This window comes from Ambystoma mexicanum, chromosome 5p, assembly GCF_040938575.1.
Source record: "Ambystoma mexicanum isolate Mex_15411 chromosome 5p, UKY_AmexF1_1, whole genome shotgun sequence".
NCBI lineage: Eukaryota > Metazoa > Chordata > Amphibia > Caudata > Ambystomatidae > Ambystoma > Ambystoma mexicanum.
Genome location: NC_090930.1, coordinates 1,359,984,242 through 1,360,005,683, shown reverse-complemented (window position 1 = coordinate 1,360,005,683; position 21,442 = coordinate 1,359,984,242). Strand labels below are relative to the sequence as shown.

At 45.9% G+C, this 21,442-nt stretch overlaps 1 protein-coding gene across 1 annotated transcript in view; it reads left to right on the top strand.

Annotated features, from left to right (window-relative positions):
• Positions 1 to 21,442, top strand: part of DNAH5 (dynein axonemal heavy chain 5) — a 4,235,244-nt gene that overhangs the window by 4,123,522 nt on the left and 90,280 nt on the right. Inside the window, exon 78 of the mRNA XM_069613779.1 lies at positions 19,848 to 20,079. Coding sequence (XP_069469880.1) covers positions 19,848 to 20,079 — 232 coding nt within the window. The remainder of the gene's footprint in view (positions 1 to 19,847; positions 20,080 to 21,442) is intronic.

Here is a 21,442-nt window from a genome sequence, read left to right as displayed (position 1 = left end):
GAGGTGCGAGGCCAAGAGCAGGCACGTTTTTATGGGAGGGCAAAAGGGGCACTTGCCCAGGGCCCCCACCTTGGAGGGGGCCCCACAAGGCTATCTGATCTAAAGAAGTAAGATTCCATTGTTCACCAGACTTAAATAGCACACACGATGATATTGTATTGCATGGTGCTGAGGCTCTAAACCTATTGCTTGTCTGTTTTGGAAAGTACATTTTACCTCAATCAATTCACCATGTAATGCTTTCTGTGTTCACTGCGGCATACATAGTTTGTGTGTTCTTTCTGGCACAACTCCTGTAGAATTCTTTTGTTCCTGTGGGAATTGTGTTGATCATGTGCAATAGCCATATCTGAAATGCATACTGGTAAATTGAGTGCCACAATGGTTCAGAAGTTAGCTCAGTGTATTAAGCACTCATTGCAGTGATATGTGTTCCCATACAAGATTAGAATAGCACATTCCTGTAAGGCTGGCTGAGCCTTTCCTAAGTCTGAAGTTTAGAAACCTGCCTGCACATGTACTTGGTCTTGCAGCTCAGCAGGTGCTATTACCAGCAATATACCTGCACCAGATAGGGGTTGCTATAAAAACAAACATGTCATCCTTATGATGAAGGTATGATCAGATGGGATGTTGTAAAACCTAGGCAATCGCCTCCAACAATGAGCATAAGCTGTTAGTCCAAGAGATGAATTGTTAGGCAGAAACCTGTGCAGTTCCCTTAGGGACCACTTCAAAATGATTAGGACTACAGGTGTTGGCAGTAAACCCAATTGGTAGCATTCTGTATCACCCAGATTTACCTGGTAGTGGCTGAGCAGTCAGACTTCTCTCAAGAAGAGTTAGGCAGTGTATAGAGTATATCACTCATTAGGTACAAAAATACAGTAGCACAAGCAAACACTGACCATGGCTTGGGTATCAAAGTATATAATTATTTATTTAAAAACACACTTATAAAAATACACTGGCACTAATATGTCAAGCAAGTTCAAACACAGTCACTAGAAATCTATACACCTTCCTGATTAATTATTTGACAAGTCTTAGGAAAAGAACACCACTTATTATCAATACAGGGGTGAGCGCTTAACCAAGATGGCACTCCAATAATTATTTAAAAATAGAGGGAAAATGCAGAAGTAGGAAAGCACACAATACCAACACTTTTTAAAAGAACCACAGCACGTCAGGAAAGGCAGAATCTACTGTAGAGCAAGAAAGTTCATAGGCCAGACCCACTCTTGGAGAGAGCAAGGCGGAATGTGCCCAAGATCACACAGTTGAAGTACTCTTTAAAAGTCTTTGCAGATAGTTCAAAAGGAGTTGGATCAGTTCAGAAAGGTTAGTTAACAGGTCCCAGGTCACCCCAGGATAGAGAGTCAAGGATTTACGGGACACCTTGAACAGTCTGTTGCAAGGGAGACCAGGCGGGACACAGTACCTGAAATGGTGAGAAATCTCCAGCGGGGGCAGTTGTTCCTGGCAGCGGGTGCAAGTCGGTGCTTCATCCAGGGGAAGAGAAGATCTCGACGTGGAGCAAAGCTGGCGGTCGTTGCACTGCCAGGGAAGAAACCAGCCGCAGAGTTTCCCGGTTAAAAGGTACTACCCTTTTATTCGCGGTAGTGGTGAAGCGTGGCTATCCGGCCGCCGGGGTGCTTGGCACGGGCGATTCGGCCACGAGACGATCCAGGAAGGCAAAAAGAGTGCAAACTGGTTAACCCCACCAGTTCAAAGGAAGAAGACTCTCCAGGATGAAGATCTTCTCTGTCGTCGAGAAGTGGTGAGTCGGTTCAACAGGGCTCCACCGGTGGTGTCGTCATTGCAGGTCGGCTCAGCTTCTCCCTCTTCGGATTCTTTAGGTCCTATGGCGACTTCTGAAGTTCCAGTCCCCAAAGCCCTGCTTTTATGCAGAAAACCCCCATTCACCATTCCTAGCTGTCACTCAAACATTCTAAGTGGTGAGCCGGGCGGCTCACCACTGTGCCAATCACACAAGAGTGCGTCTTGAGTTGCCGAGGCAACTCAGTCCAGGGTGCCTATTCCCCCCTCCCACACATCCTGTATACCCAGACAGAGTGGCACCACTTTTGGAGGCTTCTGTGCAGAAGCCCGCCAAAAGTGGAACAAAGGGCTCGACTTGGGTTGGAGTTACAGAGGCGAACACAAACGCCATTTTAAAACCGAGTCCTGGCAAAAAGACCCAACCGGGGAATAAATATTAAATAAATAACCCGGCGTTATCTTTAACATTGCACCAGAAAAGTGGTGCGTTTAAAATGAATGGGAAAATCCCATAGGAAATATTCTGGTGGAATATTACGCGTGGTAACCACTGCCACGCGCCAGAAACTCGACGAGGGGGGACTGCACAGTGCCCCCTCGAAAAACAGACCCAGGGGCAGTCTAATTACCCCTACCAGTACTTCCACAATATGATGGTTTGTACTGGTTCTGTTCACAATTTAAGACTAGTAAAGTCAATGATATGATATGATATGATATGATATGGTATTTGTAACGCGCCTATACACAAGTGTTTCAAGGCGCGACGAGGCAGGGAGGGAGGGAAACAAGGGGAAGACAGACAAACGATCCTACTAGGCCAGGTGTCATTCAGATCGCGCAAGTGCAGTGGTAAGGGGAAAAGGAGAAAGTGCAGGGGGAGTAGGTGGGGGGGAAGTGCAATACAAGGTAAGTAGCGTAATAAAATAAAATAAAATAATAAATAATAAATAAAAAGGGCCAGCTGGTGGCAAGTGCGAGGTAAGTGCAGAGCAAGTGCTGGGAAGGGGGGCTGTAGGGATACAGTGACAGTCCCACAGTGCAGGGGGAGCCAGGGAGGCAGTGCAAGAGGAGAGTGGCTGGGCCCTGGACCGAGGTCGCTGAGAGTGGCCCAGATGCAGGTTTAGTGCAGAATTCAGTGGGGAGTTAAGCAGGTTTAGCATGGGAGAGGGAGAGAGAAGGCAGAAGCGAAGAGGAAGGTTTTGAGGTACTTCCGGAACCGGAGATGGTTCTCCTCAAGTTTCAGGGAGGCAGGAAGGCTGTTCCAGAGGGAGGCCCCTGCTGCGGAGAGAGATCTACCCCCAGCTCGTTGCTTCGAGAAGCGGCTGACCATGAGGGAGTTGGAGACAGATGAGCGAAGGGCTCGTGAAGGAAGATATTTAGGAAGAGAGAGTTGAAGGTATTGGTGACTTTACATGCCCTGGGAGACAGTAGTCAGTCCCAGGGTATGGAGTCTATGTTTGGGGGTCACTATGACACCCCAGTGTTACTGCACTGAGGGTGCTGTGTAACACACATCCCAAAAACGCATGAAGCCCCATGGAGTAAAAGGCCCCATAGCCCATAACAAACATGACAAAGTCAAAGGACATTCTCAAATCATGTCTAAGAGTGGGAGAAAAAGAGTCTCACACTTAGCAGGAGAAAAAAATAAACTCCAAAAATCCAGCAAAGCTGCTGGGGGACTCACTAGGTTTGGGAAATTAGCCTATACAGAGAATTCTACCTAACATGAATAAGTCTCAGAATTTGGAACCAAAGCATTCATGCTTGTATCCTGGCTTTGCCAGCAGACAATACAGTGATCCTGATCAATCATCCTATATCTCGTACATTACTGTACTGTCTTCTGTGAAGTTTGCCTCCTCGCATGCTGGTGGCATCGTTTAGCCCATTACTTCCTCTTTCTTCTTATGTAGGCCATCTGAGTGGAAGGGGTGGTAGACAGAAGGGAACAGACCAGATGGTGACGGGCTCGGGCAAGCATATTTTAAAGTCTGCTGGTTTGACACAAAAAAACGCTTTGCATGTTTGTAAAAGCCAAAGGTTTTTCTGCACGTTTATAAATGACAATTTGACAAGCCAGTGTTTTGGAAGTATGTAAAGCTTTAAAATACAAAAGACCAACCCAGATTAAATCTGTTAAATCACACTGTTTGGTATGCTGGTACTTATATACGTCTCTTGATGATGGAGAGAATGAAGCAAGAATCATTCTGTGTTACACCCTTCCATAATATTTTGTTTTTTAAAATGGCCATGTTTGGTAATGTGCTGTGTGTACTTTCCAAGTCTGTTTTATAAAATTATATTATTTTAGTTCATGGTAAGAACTGGTAACGAATGTGTTCAAATGCCGAAATTGCAGAGTTGGCACAAATCCCAGCTTCACCCCTTAACCAATGTGTGATCCTGGGCATCTCGTTTAATCTTGTATTGCCTAAACTATCAAAATTGTAAGTCCCTAAACCTTTCAAAATTGTCACCCATTCAGAGTGATTTCCTTCTCAGGGTATGATCTTTACAAAAGCCTCACTCGTGGTTTCACTGGCTGTATTGTTGCTTCCACTATAACAGTGAGCAGTGATATATTGCACACCACAGGCACTTGTTCCTTTGATCTCCAATGGCAAGACTATTTGAAAACGATGTCCCACTTCTAATCTCAGTCTGTCTGGATACAAACACCTTCCTGGTAGCTTCTAATCTGCATCCACTATCCATGCTTTGGTAAGTGTAGCTTTCTCCTTCCTACCAATTGGCCTGCTCTATCCATGCTTGAGCATGTTTGCATTCTGTGAGGCAGCAAATGGGAGAGCTCTGTCTATTCTGGGTTACATGTACCTTTTACAGACAGTCCTACATTAATACTACAGGCTGCTTACCTTCCTGGATTCTATAAAGTATCCTGTATCTATGCTAGAACAGAAGTAACCTCTTCATAGACTGATTAACAAGTAGCATTTGAAGGCCAACATTATCATTCTGATTAGAGCAAGAATGAAGAGGGTAAGGGGACTTAAAGGGAGTAAAAATCCTTATTTGTAATGCTGTGAGGCAGCATATCAACCTATGGATTGTGATTGCGGCGGGGGTGGGGGGCATGCGTCAGATATTCTTGATCACTTAATTCCTTTGGTGGAGGGGGGCCCCAAAGAAGTCCGTGCCCAGGGCCCCAAAAGTGCTTAAAATGGCCCTGGCCAAGAGGAAGACAATCATGGTGGTGCCCCTTCTGGATGATGTTTGGGAAGAGGGCCTGGCCCTCATGAATAACCCTTGCATGGCTCCAGCCACCGGGATAGGCTGGGGAAGAAATATAGGGTGCCGGATTCTGCACCCAAGTGCCTGAGGTTGCAGCCATCGCTGGATTCGGTGGTATCGGTGGCCATGAGGAAACAGTCAGCCAACCCATCCTTGTTGTCTTCGGTCCCTCCGGACAGCGAGGGGAAAAGGATGGACACCATGTCAAAGAAGGTGATTTACACTGCAGTGTCCTCTATCAAGGTGGCCAACGCACTGGCGATCCTGGCTAGGAGCGACAGGGAGTTGTGGTACAGGCTGGGGACTATTCTGGAGTCCTCCCCGATGATAAGAAGATGGAGACAATTGCATTCTTCCAGGAAGGGGAAGTGGCGTCTGATCACGCCATCAGAGTGGCGTTGGACGTCGCCGACACAGGGTTCTGTCAAATGGGGAACAGTGTCTGCCTTCATCGCCAAGACTGGATGAAAACCACAAATTTCCATCAGGAAGTCCAGGTAAAGGTGCTGGAACCCTTTGACAGAGAGAACCTTTTCAGGCCATCAAAATGGATACAGAGATGGCCCGTTCACTGGGCACTCTCCAGCAGCATCGCTCTTCTTTTCGCTCCTCCAGGGGAAAGTCGAGCAGGTCTTCAAAAGGTTTCTCAGCATCGCACCATCAACCTTCCAAATCCCCAATTCAGGAAGCCTACAGAGGCCGTTCCCAGGCCTATGGTAGCAGAGGAGTGTCGCTGTCGCCCGCAGGGCAGGATGGCAGTGCTGAAGCAAGCCTGAACTGACCGGGTCGTCGGGCCCCCACACGTGCACCCCGGTGGAAGGCTGGCTGACGAAGTTCATCAGTGAGTGGAGAAAGAGCACCACTGACAGATAGGTGCTGGATGCTCTCACCCAAGGACACACCCTGGAGTTTCAACGCAGGTGTCCGCATATCTCACCGGTTACTCGGCAGGAGCAGCACATCCCTCAGCTCCTGCAAGAGGTACGGGCCATGCTGCGAAAATGGACGATAGAGCTAGTTCCCCAGAAGCTACAGGGCTCTGGAGTCTATTCCAGATACTTTTTGGTCAGAAAGAAGACAGGCGTTTGGAGGCCCAACCTAGACATACCATGTCTGAACAAGTACCTAAAGTCCCAAAAGTTCAGGATAGTCACTTTGCAAAACGTGCTCGGCCATTTGGAAAAAGGAGAGTTCTTGACATTGTTGGACCTGGGGGACACCTACTTCCATGTCCCCATTCACAAGAATATGTTTCTGCGTTTCATGGTGCATGGACAGCACTACCAGTTCAAGGCCCTATCTTTCTGATTGAAGTTGGCTCTGAGAGTGTTCACAAAGTGCCTGGCTCCAGTGGCCCATCTGCATCTACAAGGCATACACCTATACCCGTATCTGGACGACTGGCTGAATTGGGCGCCCTCGCTGGAGCTGGCCGACAGTCACACAGATATGACGGTCCGACTACTGACGGATCTGGGATTCTCTCTCAACTATCCAAAGTCTTGCTTAAAGCCATCCCAGAACATGCTGTTCCTTGGCACCAGACTCAATACAGTGTCCTACCTGGCATCGCCCTCAGAGGAGAGGCTAGCAGCCATTCAAGGAAAGGTGCAACGGCTGTCATTGACGTAGACGGCCACAGTGTGGGCCATCAAGTCGTTATTGGGCATGATGTCATCCTGCATCTATCTTGTCCGGCTCTGCAGGTTGCAAATGTGACCACTACAGGAATTCCTGGACTCCCGCTGGATACAGGTGCCCGAAAGCTTCATGGACAAGATCGCTCTCAATGACGAGTTCCAACGGGCTATAGTATGGTGGGGCGTCCGCTCCAACATCGCCCAAGGAACAGAATTTCAGGAACCCCTAAATCAGGAGACATTCACCACAGACACCTCCCTGGAAGGCTGGGGAGCGCACACAGGAGTTCTGTAAGCCAGAGGCCTGTGGCTGCCGGAGGAGAAGGATCTTCATATCAATATCCTGGAGCTACGTGCAGTGTTCTTGGCCCTCAAGTCTTCCTACCATCTCTAAAAGGCAAGGTGGTGAGGATCTTCACGAACACCACCACCACCATGTTCCACATTAGGAAGCAGGGGTGCAGTTGAACCCTGGTGTTCTCCAAAGAAGCACAGGACTTGTGGCGCTTGGCCGTTGGACAGGGGATGTTCCTCATCCCTCTCCACCTGGCCCGAGTCAAGAACACCATCGCAGACACCCTCAGGAGGGAGCTGCGCCCCTACCATGAGTGGGAGCTTCGTCAAGATCAGGTGGACCGCCTATTAGTCAAATGGGGCTGGCCCCAGATCAATCTGTTTGCAACGGCGGCCAACTCCAAGTGCCAGCAGTTTGCCAGCATATTCCACCATCTGAGGAGCCTGGGGGACGCATTCTGCTTCCCTTGGGAGGGGCTGTTTCTGTACATGTTTTCTCTGTTCCCACTCCTGCTACAAGTCATCAAAACACTCAGACAGTGTCCATGCAAAATGATACTCATTGCCTCGGTGTGGCTGAGGCAGATTTGGTATTTGGACCTTCTAAGCCTGTCAGCGTCGGCCGCCGGTCAAGCTACCAGTGGTTCTGGATCTTCTCACCAGAAGGAGGCGCAATCCTTCATCATGACACAGGATCGCTGAACCTGCGGGCTTGGATCTTGCAGCCCTAGTGTTTGGAGGATATGGGTTGCCTGCAGACTGCAGGGAGGTCCTTGCCAAGACCAGGGCATCGTTCAACCTTGAAGTGCTACGGTCACAAGTGGAAGCATTTCGCTACATGGTGTCGATCTCAGAAGATTACCCCTCTCACAGTCTCTGTTCACAGGTTCTTCCAAACTTGCTATCCTTGGCCAAGGCCGGACTAGCACACGCATCTATAAAGGTACATCTGCAAGCTATCACCCGCTACACTAGGTTTCCAGGAAGATCGTCGCTTTGGTCACACTGACTAGTCAAGGAATTTCTCAAAGGACTTTTTCAATCTTTCTCGCTGGTGAAGGCTCCTGCCTCGGCATGGGAATTCGATGTGGTTCTGACAAGTCTCAAGGGGGCTCCCTTTGAGCCTATACATCAGGCCGCAATCAAGTTCCTCTTGTGGAAGATGACTTTCCTTGTGGCCATCACCTCCGTCAGAAGGGTAGGCGAGATACAGGCACTATTGTTAGGCAAGATTGTATGCAGTGCCCTGTGGGAGACTGCACCAGCCTTGTCCTCTTGGCAATACCAACCCAACCTTTGGTATACGTCTGTACGGTTCTAGGTCATTTGGTCGAATATACACAAGTTGGTAGAGTGACTGAGCAGCCAGGCTTATCTCAAGAGGGGTCAATGTGAGCTGTAGGGTTGCAACATAGAGTTTCACAGTGACACGTATCCAAATAACTCTTACACTCAAGGTTTCTTGATTAAAATAATTATTTATTAATTTAACATTCAGTTCAATAAGCCTTCTTCAGAAGGCAGCACATATGTAATACTTAAATATTTAAATATACTTCAAAATACACACTCTCAGTTTCAATAAATCAGTAGATACCCCTTTGGGATGGCACACAGGCGCTTCCTACACCCTGAGGTGACTTCAATAACTAGGACACTGTGGACATTGATATATCACTGGTACATTTTGAGCAATACTGAATTTGGTGTCAAAAGGAAAATGTTAGAGGAAGAAACAATGGTTAACACGTTTCTCAAACAGGTAATCACTTTTGGACCCTCCAATGCAATGTAGATTAACCCTTTCCCAGTGATGCAAGTAAACAATGTATGACTTTTTGGAGGGAAAGATCAAACCACAGAGTCAGGGGTTAGAACAGTCTATCAGGGAGCCAGGATAGCCAATGTCAATGGAGCAAAGTCTAGGGGAGCTGAGGTTCTTCTTGTAGGTAAGTAAAAAATCTTGCACAATGTTATAGAGAGTTTTTGTTGCTAAATAAATCACTGTTGGGCCACAAGCTGGGAGGCTTTTGAAAAGCAGAGCTGCAAGAAACTCTAGAAAAGGCAGGAAATGCAAGTCTCAAGTGAGAGCTCGCAAACTACACAGCAAGAGGTAAGTACCCCTTAGTTCACAGTACCTTAGGTCTGAAGAAATTGGTTCCAGCTGGCTTCTGTTCCTGTTGTAGTATGGCAGATCCTCTTGTTCCTGGGCCTCAGTCGTGGGGACAAGAGAGAGGACGTCTGGGTACTCCTGCACTACGGTTTGAAGGTCAACGGCAGCAATGGGAAAAGTTCAGATCAGCAGCACTTCACGGTTTCAACTTCTCGCAAATAGCACCACAGCCGGAGGATCTTCCTGGAGCTTGAGTCCGACTTGAAAACGATGCACTCGATTCTGGTGTTCCCCTCCCTGACACTCGATTCCTGTAGCAGCAATGGAAGTACAGCCAGCTTCGAGAGGATTTCCAGATGAGTTTGTCTTGGGGTCGATTGGTCCCACCAACCCAGGGGGAAAAGTCGTCCTTTGCAGAGCTTCTGTAGTCAAGGCAATTTCGGAGCTTCAGCACTGCAGCAGGGCTTCGCTATGCAAACCAAAGGTCCAGGAGTTGGAGCAAGCTTCTCTTCCAAGTTCTTCTTTGGATTCCTTCATCCAGTGGTCAACTCTGCCTTCCTTGCAAAAGACCTCGCCTTTTATGCAAGTCTCTCCCATTCATTCGCAGCCTAGCTGTCACTCACACAGCAGGGTGGCTGTCCTCCAAGGACAGCCATCCGGCCAATGACCTTTGGGTGCATTCCTGTAACCAAGGTGACTAAGCACAGTGAGTTTCGTGAACCTCCCTCGTTTTCTGTCTTGCCAGAAACGCTGGAGCCCGAGGCGGGCTTCAGCATTGAACCCCGCCAAAGACAAAATGAACAAAGGGACCAAACCTGGTTTGGTGCTCAGAGTAAATCTCAAGAAGGGCCTTTACAACAAGAAATGGCGAAAAAAGAACACCGGGCCATTTTGACAAAATGGGCGCCCAAGGGTTCTATACTGCAGCTGCAAACGCAGCTCGCTGTAAAAACACAAAATGGTCGGAAAAAGTAAACCACGGCCACCAGCCATTAATTGTAGAAAGGGTATCATAAAATGTTACATGAGAAAGTAGACAAAGAGGATATTAAGTAACCCCTCCAGCACTCTATGTAAGATAGTACTGCCCTTGGAAATAGTAGTTTAACCGAGGGAAGGTATTTAAACCTTTGGGAAATCTAAAGGACTCCCTATGCCACTGCACTGAAGGTGCTCTGTGTCACAATGTAAAAAGACAATGCCTATGGAGTTTGTCAGACTAAAAAAACAAACACAGAAAACACATAGGATTAAAGGTACAAAGTCCCAAAGTTCAGCAAAAGAGTTGTGGGTCTCTAAGGTGGGAGGAATTAAGCACTAAAATGAAAATCCTCCCTAACAACTATCCTGAAAGCATCCATATCTGGCTTTGCACGAAATTAGGGTGGTGCTGCGTATGCACCCCTCCTTCATGCCGAAGGTTCCGTCGGAATTCCACCTTAGCGAACCTTTGGTGTTACCTGTTTTTTTCCAGAAACCTTTGTCGCCGGTAGAAAGGGCCTTGCACTCACTGGACAATGCTTGTGCCCTGAAGTTCTACATGGTACTCACAAAGAGTTTTCGGAAGACCTCACAGCTGTTTGTGAACTTTGGTCCTGTGAACCATGGGAAGGCCTTGTCCAAGGCTTCCATTTCAAGGTGGCTCTCCGGCTGCATCACACACTGTCATCGGTTGGCGAACCGACTGTTGCCCGGTCGTCCAAGAGCCCACTCCACCAGAGCGATCGTTGTGACCATGGCATTCCTGTCTGGAGTGACCCTGCTAGACATCTACAGGGCTGCTAGATGGAGGCCCACACACACCTTCATGAAGTTCTACTGGGTTGACAGAGATTCCAGGGAGGAGTCCAGAGTCGGCCAAGCAGTGCTACGCAACCTGTTTGCTTGAGGTGAGTCTGTTACAAAGGTAAGTGTAATTGCTTCTGTTGAGCCTTGCCACCCGGGGTTGTGTAATGTTGTACTGATATGTATTCTTTATTCATGAGCATGCAAACCCATGCCAGACCCCATGCTGGAGAAGGTTTAAGTTATGTTCTCTGTTAGGGAGAATTCTCATAAATGGCTGATTTCCCTTACCTAATGAGTCCATCATCAGCTTTGCTGGATTTCTAGGGTTTATATTTTCACCTGGTAAGAGTGTGAGCCTTTTTCCCACTCTTACATGTGTTTTGCAGTGTGTATTTTTACCATTTGTGTGATCTTGGGCTCTGGAGCCTCACCTTCTCCATGAGCATCATTTTTATTTGTGTTACACAGCACCTTCAGTGCAGTGCAGTGGTTGTCTTTTAGACTTCCCACTGACTAAACTTTTCTGGGACTGACTACTGTCTCCGAGAAAAATGTAAAGTTGCCATTAACTTTATGTAGTCTCTTTAAATCACAGACCCAGTACAAACCCATCTTACATGGAGTATTGGAAAGGGTTAAATCTTATCCCTTTTTGTCTGTTTCTCTTGGAGCACTGTTTCGCTCCCTTTTCATCAAGACTTGGCTGGTGGCAGAGGTAACTACCCTATTTTTCATACTGCGGTTAGCTTATATAACTATGGTATTGTTTTAGGCTATTTTATTAGCCTCAAACATAAACCCGCTTGACCAAATATATTTTATTTCGGCTCCGGCTGGGTTTATTCACCATTTCTTTTTGTTAAAGTCTTTCTCGTGTTTTACCCTGCACGCCAAACCAGGTTTGGTCCCTTTGTTTGCCGTCTTTTCGCGGGCTTCTGCACAGAAGCCCTCCTTAAGGCACCTGAAAGTCTGGGTAGGCGGGATGTGAGGGAGGGGGCTTAGGACCCCTGCCATGGGTTCCCTTGTTAACTCAAGTCGCACTCCTGTTTGATTGGCTGGTTGACTGTCCTTGCCACGACAGCCACCCTGCTGTGTGATTGACAGCCAGGCTGTGTGAATGGGTAAAAACTGCATAAAAAGCAATTCTCTGGGACTGGAAAGGCAGAGTTGCCACTGGAACGAAAGAACCAACGAGGAGCTGACAGAAGAGGACCCCTACAACGACTGAACTGCCCGGTGAAGCCTTGCTGCAAGTCCGAATCTTCAGAATCCAACGACAGAGAAGATCCTCCAGGAATCTTCTTCCCTTGAGCTGGTGGGACCAACTAGTTTGCTCAAACTTCAAGCCAGGACCCCTCCTCTGGTTACTCTGGTCGAATTTGCTGTACAGAGCTACAGTGGGCTGGATAGCCAGGATGGTCGGATCCAGCTTGGGTTTTAAGGAGCACGTATTTTATTTGTTGCTTTGCTCCACTGCTGGTTTCTTCCCTCGGTAGTGCAGGACCCTCCAGTCTTCCTACTTCTTGTCAGTCAGACAGTCGCTTCAGGAACCGGGAGCCTGCAGAAACTACCAGGGACGTCCGCCTCAGCTACAGCTTCTTCTCCGTTTTAAGGTACTGTGCAAATCCGGTTGTTCGTTTCGTTCAACCGCGGTGAAAGTGTTTGAAATCTTTCTCCAATCTGAGGGCTCTCTTTGAACTAACCTTTCTGCCAGCCAGCCTTGTCCGGAACCCGTGGCACAAACTTTACCGCAAACTACCCTGAACCGTGTGATCTTGAGCAAAAGACTTTTGACCCATTGACTGTGGCCCTAACCTTTTTTACGTGATCCTATCACTGTAGTTCCTCTTGCTCAATTGCCCTGAGTACTTACCTGTTGGTGTGTTTCAATTTCTATTAACTTTGTCTTTCCCTCGCTTTTTAAATTGCTGGAGTGTCATTTTGCTCCCACTTCATTTTGTGAACTTAACTTGTCTGGAACTTATTGGGAGTGGTGTGGTGTATTAAGATTGTGATTTTTAAAACTGCTTACCTTATGAAATGTTATATAACTAAAGAGTAAATAAATGTCTATTCTTTTAATTGGAAACCTTGAGTCAGTTTTTGTTTGAATCATAGTAATTGCGGTCCTTTGTGTAACTATTTGATACTGCTCACTTACTCTTGAGATAAGTCTGGAGGCTCAGCCATCGCTACCACTTTTACTGTGTAGTACAGGCTTCTACCAGAGGTGAATTTGTACTGTCACTTGTAGTCTTAATTGTGTATGGTGTTCCCAAAGGGTACTGCATATAATTCTGCCTAACATTCTCCAGCATGGGTCTGGCATAGATTTACATGCAAACCCTCTCTTCGTCCCCTCTGCGCCTCTTCTTGGTCATACTGCCACTTTATGTGCTTACCAAATCTCAAGATGGCTACCAGAAGAGAGGCTTAGGGAGGCACCTGTCATTGGATGGTGGCCTTATGACCCTGCAGAAAGTGATTGGTTTAGAGGAGAAATACAGTTTGTAAGTGAAAGTGAAACAGTTTTTTCTTTGACCGAGGATTCCCAGCCTGACAACAGGGAATATTCATGAGCATGTGAATCCATGCCAGACCCATGCTGGAGAACAATAGTTACAGGTAAGTAACTTGAACCTTCCCAGCACTGTTGTGATGAGACCATCCTCTGAGTTCCAAGGCAATCTGAAGACCTAGCTCTTGTCACATGCTTTTTCCTCTTGCCAGACGCTGTGATGCTTCACCACAATAAGTTACAAAAACTCAAAATAAATAATAATAATCATGCTATCACAGAATCTGAGAACCCTTAAACTCTCACATACAATTTAACTACACAGAGCGACACACAGAAGCCTTGCAGAACAGGTTCCTATATATATTGAGAGAAGAGAGAGAATAAATGAGAGAGAGAGGTGACATTGTCAGTGACCTGACCCTGTCAAGATAGCATTGGGGCCCCCCTCAACCTGGCGCAGGAGGCCTACAGGGTCTTTACCAGAGCCAGTCCTGCCCCAGAGGTGGGGGGGTTGAAGTCGGGAAGGCCCAAGTCCCTGTCCTTTCTACCTTTGCCTGGCTAAGGGACTCAAGTACCAACTTTTCTTGCCCAATACCTATTATGCACAATGCTGTCCAGTTTCTTATTTGAGACCCTTCTCAATTATTGCAATAAAAACCCTTTTACTGTTTCTTCTTGATGCCATCTGCAATAAAGGGGCAAGCAAATTAAAGCAGCCCACCCACCCAATGTCTTTGCAACTCTGCCAGGGGATGGCTCCATTCAGCAGGCTCTGGTGTCCTGTGAGACATTGGGTGGAGTTTAGGGTAAGGAGCACAGGGTGATCGCATCCCCTTGCCATGCACAACCATTATTTCATGAGGCTAAAGGGGTATTTCAAGGATGTTCACAGCTAGTTTTATCAATTTTCATCTCAGCCCATGGATGGGTCTCAATTGACAAGATGATGGCCAATGCCAAGGAACAGATTTGAAACTAACATGGTCAAGACAGATTGACATGATAAAGATAGATACTAGCCGAACCAGCACCTCACCAGCAGTCACCCATTCATCTGAAGCATTCAGCACCAGCATGGGTTTTATTGCTTTTTCACACAAACTGAATATGGTGCGAAGACATTTCAAGGGCAGCCTCCAGTGCAGCTGTCTGTCCAACCTGTTGGCATTGTCAGTCTTAAGGCCTAGTAGGGCATCTACTCTGAAATCTTAGCAGCACTGTTGGCATTCTAGGAGAATTGTTACAGTTGTGTATGACTGCTTCATGATCATTCCGTTCATCTAGGCAGAGTATTGATAGGAATGTAACTTACTTTTCTGAAAGATCACTGAGCAGGGTTCTTGACTGTCAGAGATCCCCTGGTGCATTAACGCACGCAGGATCGTTCATCTTCCATCTTCTCTAGAGATTTTCTTTATCTAGACTCATCGTGAAAATGAGTTGCCAACGTGGTGAGCTACCTCTAGTTCTTCAGGCTATCCCCTTTTAACTATTTCATTACTTCTGATTTGTGTTCTATCAGCAATGGTGACTTTTCTTTTTGTAATCATATATTCTTGAAGGGAGGAATAATTATCAGGTTTTTTCTTTGTTTTTCATCAATGTGTGTTAAGGGGTGCTTGCTGATTTACCCCTACTTTATTTAAACGTTCAAGTAATCACAATTTTGTTTTCTTTTTCCTTTCTTTCTACTCCTTACCGTCAGTAGCTTTTGACCTGGAAGCAAAGGGTCTTAAGCTTTCATGCCATACTTTGAGCAGCTGTTTGAAGTCTGGAATGTGAACTTTGAAGCATCAGGGACATGTTTGATTCTTAGACAAACATTTCCGGGGCATCCGTTGGGGATATTTGGAGGGCTGCCACCTGAGCATCCCTGCAACCATCTTTGACAAATGATCACCTTCAGATGGCAGAGCCTTAAGACTGTGTATTTGGACCTGTGGTTTTGCATGCTATTATTATGGTTTATTAAGGTTTAATCTGCCTCTATTTCAAATAAAGCTAATGGCGTTACATACTGCTTGCCATCCCCTCATACTGTACACCTGACTGGGATGAGTAAAGATGGTAAGGCCCTGGTTATATACATCAACTTTGTCTTAGTCAACTCCTCTTTGTTACAATCATGGATCCCCCTTCTCTTCCTGCATCTTAATTGTTTATTCAGTATTGATTTACTGATTGTTAACTGTCAAAGGAGCAGATGGGGCAAGGAGATCCTTTGTATGGACTCTCATCTGTGAAGAGGTGTGGTTTTCATCAAGAAATCAATGGACTAGTCAAAGGCCCCTCTGTACCTACATGTACCTTGACAAGGTAAAGGTATTTCAGAGTAATAACAAGTGTGGAAAAGTAATCAGGGCATCACTGGACATTAATTTTGCCCTCCCTCTGTCCCCCAGCAGCATGTCATATCTTTCCCATTCACTGAGTTACCTAGCATTGCTTAATTTTAGTAATAATCTCTACACATTTCTAAGGTTTTGAATATGTTAGTGAACATTTGTTTGTAACTTTGTGCAACAAAATGGATACCACCGAACCTTACAAGCTCAAAGAATGCTCAAGCCCCTCCCAAACTGAAGATGCCATCCTTACTAGTGGTTTTGAGGTCTTGGAATTGTGGAAGACACCCATCTCAATGTATAGACAAGTTCCTAGCCCCTTGCTCTCTTGATCCAGCCTCATATAATCAATCGCCTAGTCCATCGCTGGATTTGAAGTCACTTTATCCTTGTATTCCTCCTCCACGTCTGCCTTTTGCAGCCAGACCATCATGACTGCATGTGTGTGTTTGCATTAAAATAAGTAGTATGCTGTCATATAGGGAACTTGTGATATTTCTCTGTGGGCCTCTACACCATGGACCTATTATGTGTGGTCATCCTGATTTTGGGCACCTCTTACCAGGTCACCACACCCCCTTCCTTCCATTTTTCCATACACCTACATCTTTTTGAAACTAAGAATGTGCCATAAACTCTCAGTATATTATTCCTCATTGTTTACACATCTGTCTAGTAAATTTATTTTTAGGTTTAACTACCTTTTAAATCCCAATATGTATTTTAAAATACACTATTTGCAACCATCATTCTAACTTCACTTGCACAGAAAAAACCTGAAACCCTACTTAGAGGAGTTTGGCTCACTTGACACATTTGAGTGCACGTTGTGATATAGGACCACTATGAAAAACATTTAATGGGCAATTTTTGGTTTTCCAGTCCACTGCTGGATTAATATGGGTATCAGTACCCTTCCACACGTCACCTCTGTGACAAAGTGACAGGATGGAGGCTGTATGGTGAGAGAGGGGAGGCTTGGGTCTGCCACATGATCCATGATGCTTGCTATGGAGACTGCATTCGGAGTATTCGCCATGTCCTTCACTCCATCCCCAGCCTTGTATGAAGAACACATACCACTCATTGGTGGTACCCTGCACTATCTGGAAAGCATTGGTGTCTAGATGAAATTACAAATACTACAAAGGGGAGACAAGTGGCCTGTTGGACCACCCTGTGGGTGAACATGAACACCCATAGAATGATTAGAGAAACCAAAATGTTAGAAAAGTTCACGGTTCCGGTGAGCAAAGGGGTCCACGGAATGCGCTGGCACCCACTCACAATGAAATTGAATGAGAAAGATTGGTTTACTTAGACTGAAGTAGAAGGAGGAGAACACTGGCCCAGAGTATGCTTGCAGGACCTTGCAACAGGAGCCGAGTTATTCCAAAATGCTGGGTTGCTGTATGGCAGCCAATGCCTCCCAGCTGAGAAAGATGAGGTTCTCTGAGACTGGATCCAATCACTTTGCATGTGCATGACACACATGCAGCTGATTTCACTCAGAATGTCACATGGCCTGGGGCATAACGTGCAACGCTATAAAATGAGCACAGAATAGTGATAGTGTGTGGGGTATAGGTTAGAGCAGGGTGGTGAGGCGAAGAGGTGGTGCAGAGAGTTACATAATTCTTTTTGTGAAGGGCAGACAAAAACATGTGATCCCAGGATCTCACAGATGTCCGTGCATGTCTTGCAGCCCCTCATGTAAACAATACAAATATCATGAAAAGGACTGCAGACATATATGTGTTAGTGGTCACAGTGCTTTCCATGCTATTTATGCACCTTTTAATTTGAGACCCATTATGTTTTATTTTTTCAGGCAATTCCTGTAATGTGATAGTTAGGAGAAACAATGTGTACTCTTAAAAATAGACCGGCACATTGACAGCTAATCAGTCTCCCTCTCCCTGTTTCTTTCCTCTCTGTATTCTCTTTCCAGTTCCCCCAGGGCTACGCCTTGTCCCCGATGTTATTTAACGTCTATATTCAGCCACTGATTGATCTCATCGACTCCCTCGGCTTCAGGTGCTACTTGTATGCTGACGACACCTAGATCCTGGTCTGATTAGATCTTGACCGGGGTGGGGTGTTGTCTCATCTGAGGGACTGCCTGCTGGCTGTGGGGGATCGGATGAGTGCCAACTGGCTTAAATTGAATGGGGACAAGGCAGAGGTTCTTGTGGTTGGTACCTCTCCTAAATCCTTTCCTTGGTACTCTGACTTCTGGCCTTTGAAGGTGACAGTGGTGAAAAACTTGGGGGTATACTTGTCAGCATCTCTGTCCATGGCCCCACAAGTAAGTGCTGTCTGTCAAACTGGGCACTTTCTATTGAGGGTTCTGTGGAAAGTTCTGCCCTTTCTTCCCCCTCCTCGCGTCCTGAGGACGTCACCTCTCTTGTTTCCAGTAGGCTGGATTATTGTAATGCTCTGTATCTGGCCCAACCAGCTGGCCTTATCAATCGGCTTAAGCTGATTTAAAATCTGTCCGCCCGGGTAGCCACAAACACTCCGTACGGCTCTCACATCAGCCCTGTATTTCATCGTCTGCCTTGGCTCCCGGCAAAACAGAGAATAGCCTTTAAATCCCTTTGCCTCGTTCATCGGGCCTACCATCAGGTATGGGTGGATTTTCATTGTGATACATTTCATCCCTATGTTTCTTGTGGATCATTGCGATCTGGCAATGATTGCCTGGTTCAGGGGCCCAAATTTCGCCTTCAGCGAATTGGTGGTCGGGCCTTTTCCGTGGCTGCAAGTAAATTATGGAATAGTCTCCCCCTTCAACTTAGGGTGACTGAGAATCATTAACATTTTTGCCACCTGCTAAAAACAGAGCTCTTTGTCCAGTCTTGAGGGCTGACTCTACTGTTGCAGTGTACATCCATGCGCCAAGATGCCCTCGGGTGAACGATCGTGCTACAAATACTAATAACATAACGTATTTTAGGTGAATGCATCAGTAATCCATGCTGAAGAAAATTTGCATCAGTGCATTATTTAGGCCAATTAAATTTACTTCACAAGCAATTTAAAAAACTGCCATGTTATTCCTTAATTTACTTGTCACAAATCAGCTGCAGTTTAAACAAAAAACATGAATCACAACTAACTTCATTATTTCTATGTATCAAGTGTCAGGGTATTACTTTGATTCAGTATTCAAAAATATATCCTGTGCATGTTATATGTATTTTGTATTTTACTGAGCAGCTAAAAACCTATAGCAGCTTGTCTGTTGACCGAGGACATTAAGGGATTAATTGTTCTATCAGGTGATATGCCTTGAAACAAAAAAGTACCATTTACATACTATCAAATTGGCCTCAAGCCCAGGGATCGCATCTCTCCAGCCCTCAAATTCCTCTACTGACTCCCTCTGGCTGCAAGGATTAAGTTTAAGACCCTCTGGATTGTCCACAAGGCTTTCTTTGGGCAGTGGCCCTCTCCACCTTCAGCTCTCTCTTCCTAAGTACCTTCCTCTTAGAGCCCTTCGCTCATCTACCTCGAACTCTCTGCAGGTGAGTCGCTTCACCAAGCAGAGATGGGGGGGTAGAATTCTCTCCTCTGCAGGTGCCTCCCTCTGGAATGCCTCACTGCCTCTCTCCGCCTTTAGCCAGACCACCTTATGTTCTGGAAACTCCTTTTCTCCTCTTCTCTCTCCCTCTACCCTGCTAACCTTCCCTTGCTTCTGCTCAATCTGCTGACTGGCTGCCTGGTTGTCCTCTGAGTCTTACAGGACACCAGGCCCCCCTGATCAGCCCACCTGCACTTGCCGCCTGGCCCTACTTGCATTGCCTCCCTGCTATCCTTGCACTTACGGGCCTCGACCACCCCTTGGAGCCCCACCCTCCGAGCACTTAACCCAAGGCCCTGTGCTCTGGGTGCACTTTTCCCTGTATCCTCTCCCCTTCACTTCTTGTTTGAGCACTTGCACAATCTCAATAACACAAGGCTGAGTAAGATTGTTGTCTTGTCCTCCCTCTGTTCCCTCTCCCCTGCCTTGTTGCGCCTCGAAACACTTGTGTATAGGAGCATAATAAATAAATCAAATTAATGAATTTCATTATTGCATTTTTGGTTTTCATTAGGAGATCACTCGTGCCAACAAAGGATGGGCTCTAGACAGTGTGTTCCTATGGAATGAAGTCACAAAGTGGATGAAGGATGACATTACAATCCCTCCAGCCAAGGGTGTTTATGTTTATGGGCTGTACCTGGAAGGAGCTGGCTGGGACAGAAGGAATCTAAAGCTAATGGAATCCAAGCCCAAGGTGCTATTCGAGATGATGCCTGTCATCAGGATATATGCTGAGAACAATAGTAAGTAGTGTATTTATTAATTAATTTATTTGTATTTAGTTCAAAGAACCTTTACAAAATCAAACCAATAAAAAACAGTTAAAAACATCACAGTAAGCTATAGCATATAATACACAACAGTGATAAAGTGGGTAAGTTGTCGGGACATAAAATTAATTGGGACAAAACGGAGGTGTTTCTGATCGCTAGAACTTGTGTGCGTGATTATTTTCTGGATTGGCATTGTAAATGGACTACAACTCATGTGAAGTATTTAGGTGTTTATCTGACTAGGGATGTCAGAAATATGGTGGATTTCAATGTGGAAAAATTGGTGGCTACCTTGAGTAAGGATATTAGAAGGTGGGAAAGATTACCGATGGGGATTTGGGCTAAAGTCAACGCTATTAAAATGACTCTTTTGCCAAAGGTACTTTATGTTGTAGAATCTTTGCCTTTGAAATTTTCAAAAAATGAAGCTGACAAGTATTGATAGAGTTTTTCAAAACTTTTTGTGGGGGGATAAAAAGAGACCTAAGATTCCAAAATTTATTTTGCCGCGTAGTACAAAATGTGGAGGTTTTGGGTACCCAGATTTGGAACAATACTATAAAGGGTTTATTTTGAAAAAGGTGGCATACTATTTTTCAGCGGGGAATGGGCCGGAAACCTATTGGGTACTAATTGAAAGATGTAAATTGAATGGTTTTCCATGACATGCTATTGCCTTAATGGGACATCTGCCTGGGAGGGGTAGTAGACTGCCGACTATTACTGTGACTAAAGAGATCTTGGTTTGGTGGTTGAGTCTTTTTCAAGGGAACTTGTACTTGCACTATGGCGCCTCTATTTGGCTTAATCCGAGCTTGCAAATAGCCAATAAGCCCTTATGTGGGGAAGTTGGGTCTCGAAAGGGATTTTATGTATCAGGGATGTGATGAGTGATGGCCATATATTGTCATTCGAGGAGTTGCAGAGGACGTTTCGTTTAGCAAAGAGGGAACTGAATAGGTTTGTGAAGTTGAAAGCACTTTTGAGTGAGAGATTGGCAATGTTGACAGGGCCATTGGAGGAGGTATCAGCGGGTGGTCAGATTCTTATGTCATTGCCACGGATGGTATGCACTTATACTAGCTTGATGCCGGTATGTTCTAAGGATGTTGATGCTGGAAGGAAAATATTGGAGAGGTGGAAGCAGGAATTGGGATGTGATATTACGGAAAAGGAGTGGGAATCTATGTGGGGTACACAATATAGAAGTAGGTTGGATCTCAAGTTGAGATTGATTCATTTGAAAGTGTTAGGACATCTGTATTGGACTCCATTGCGTATGTATCATTTAGGACTGGCTGGTGATGACTTCTGTTGGGGATGTGGGAAGGAG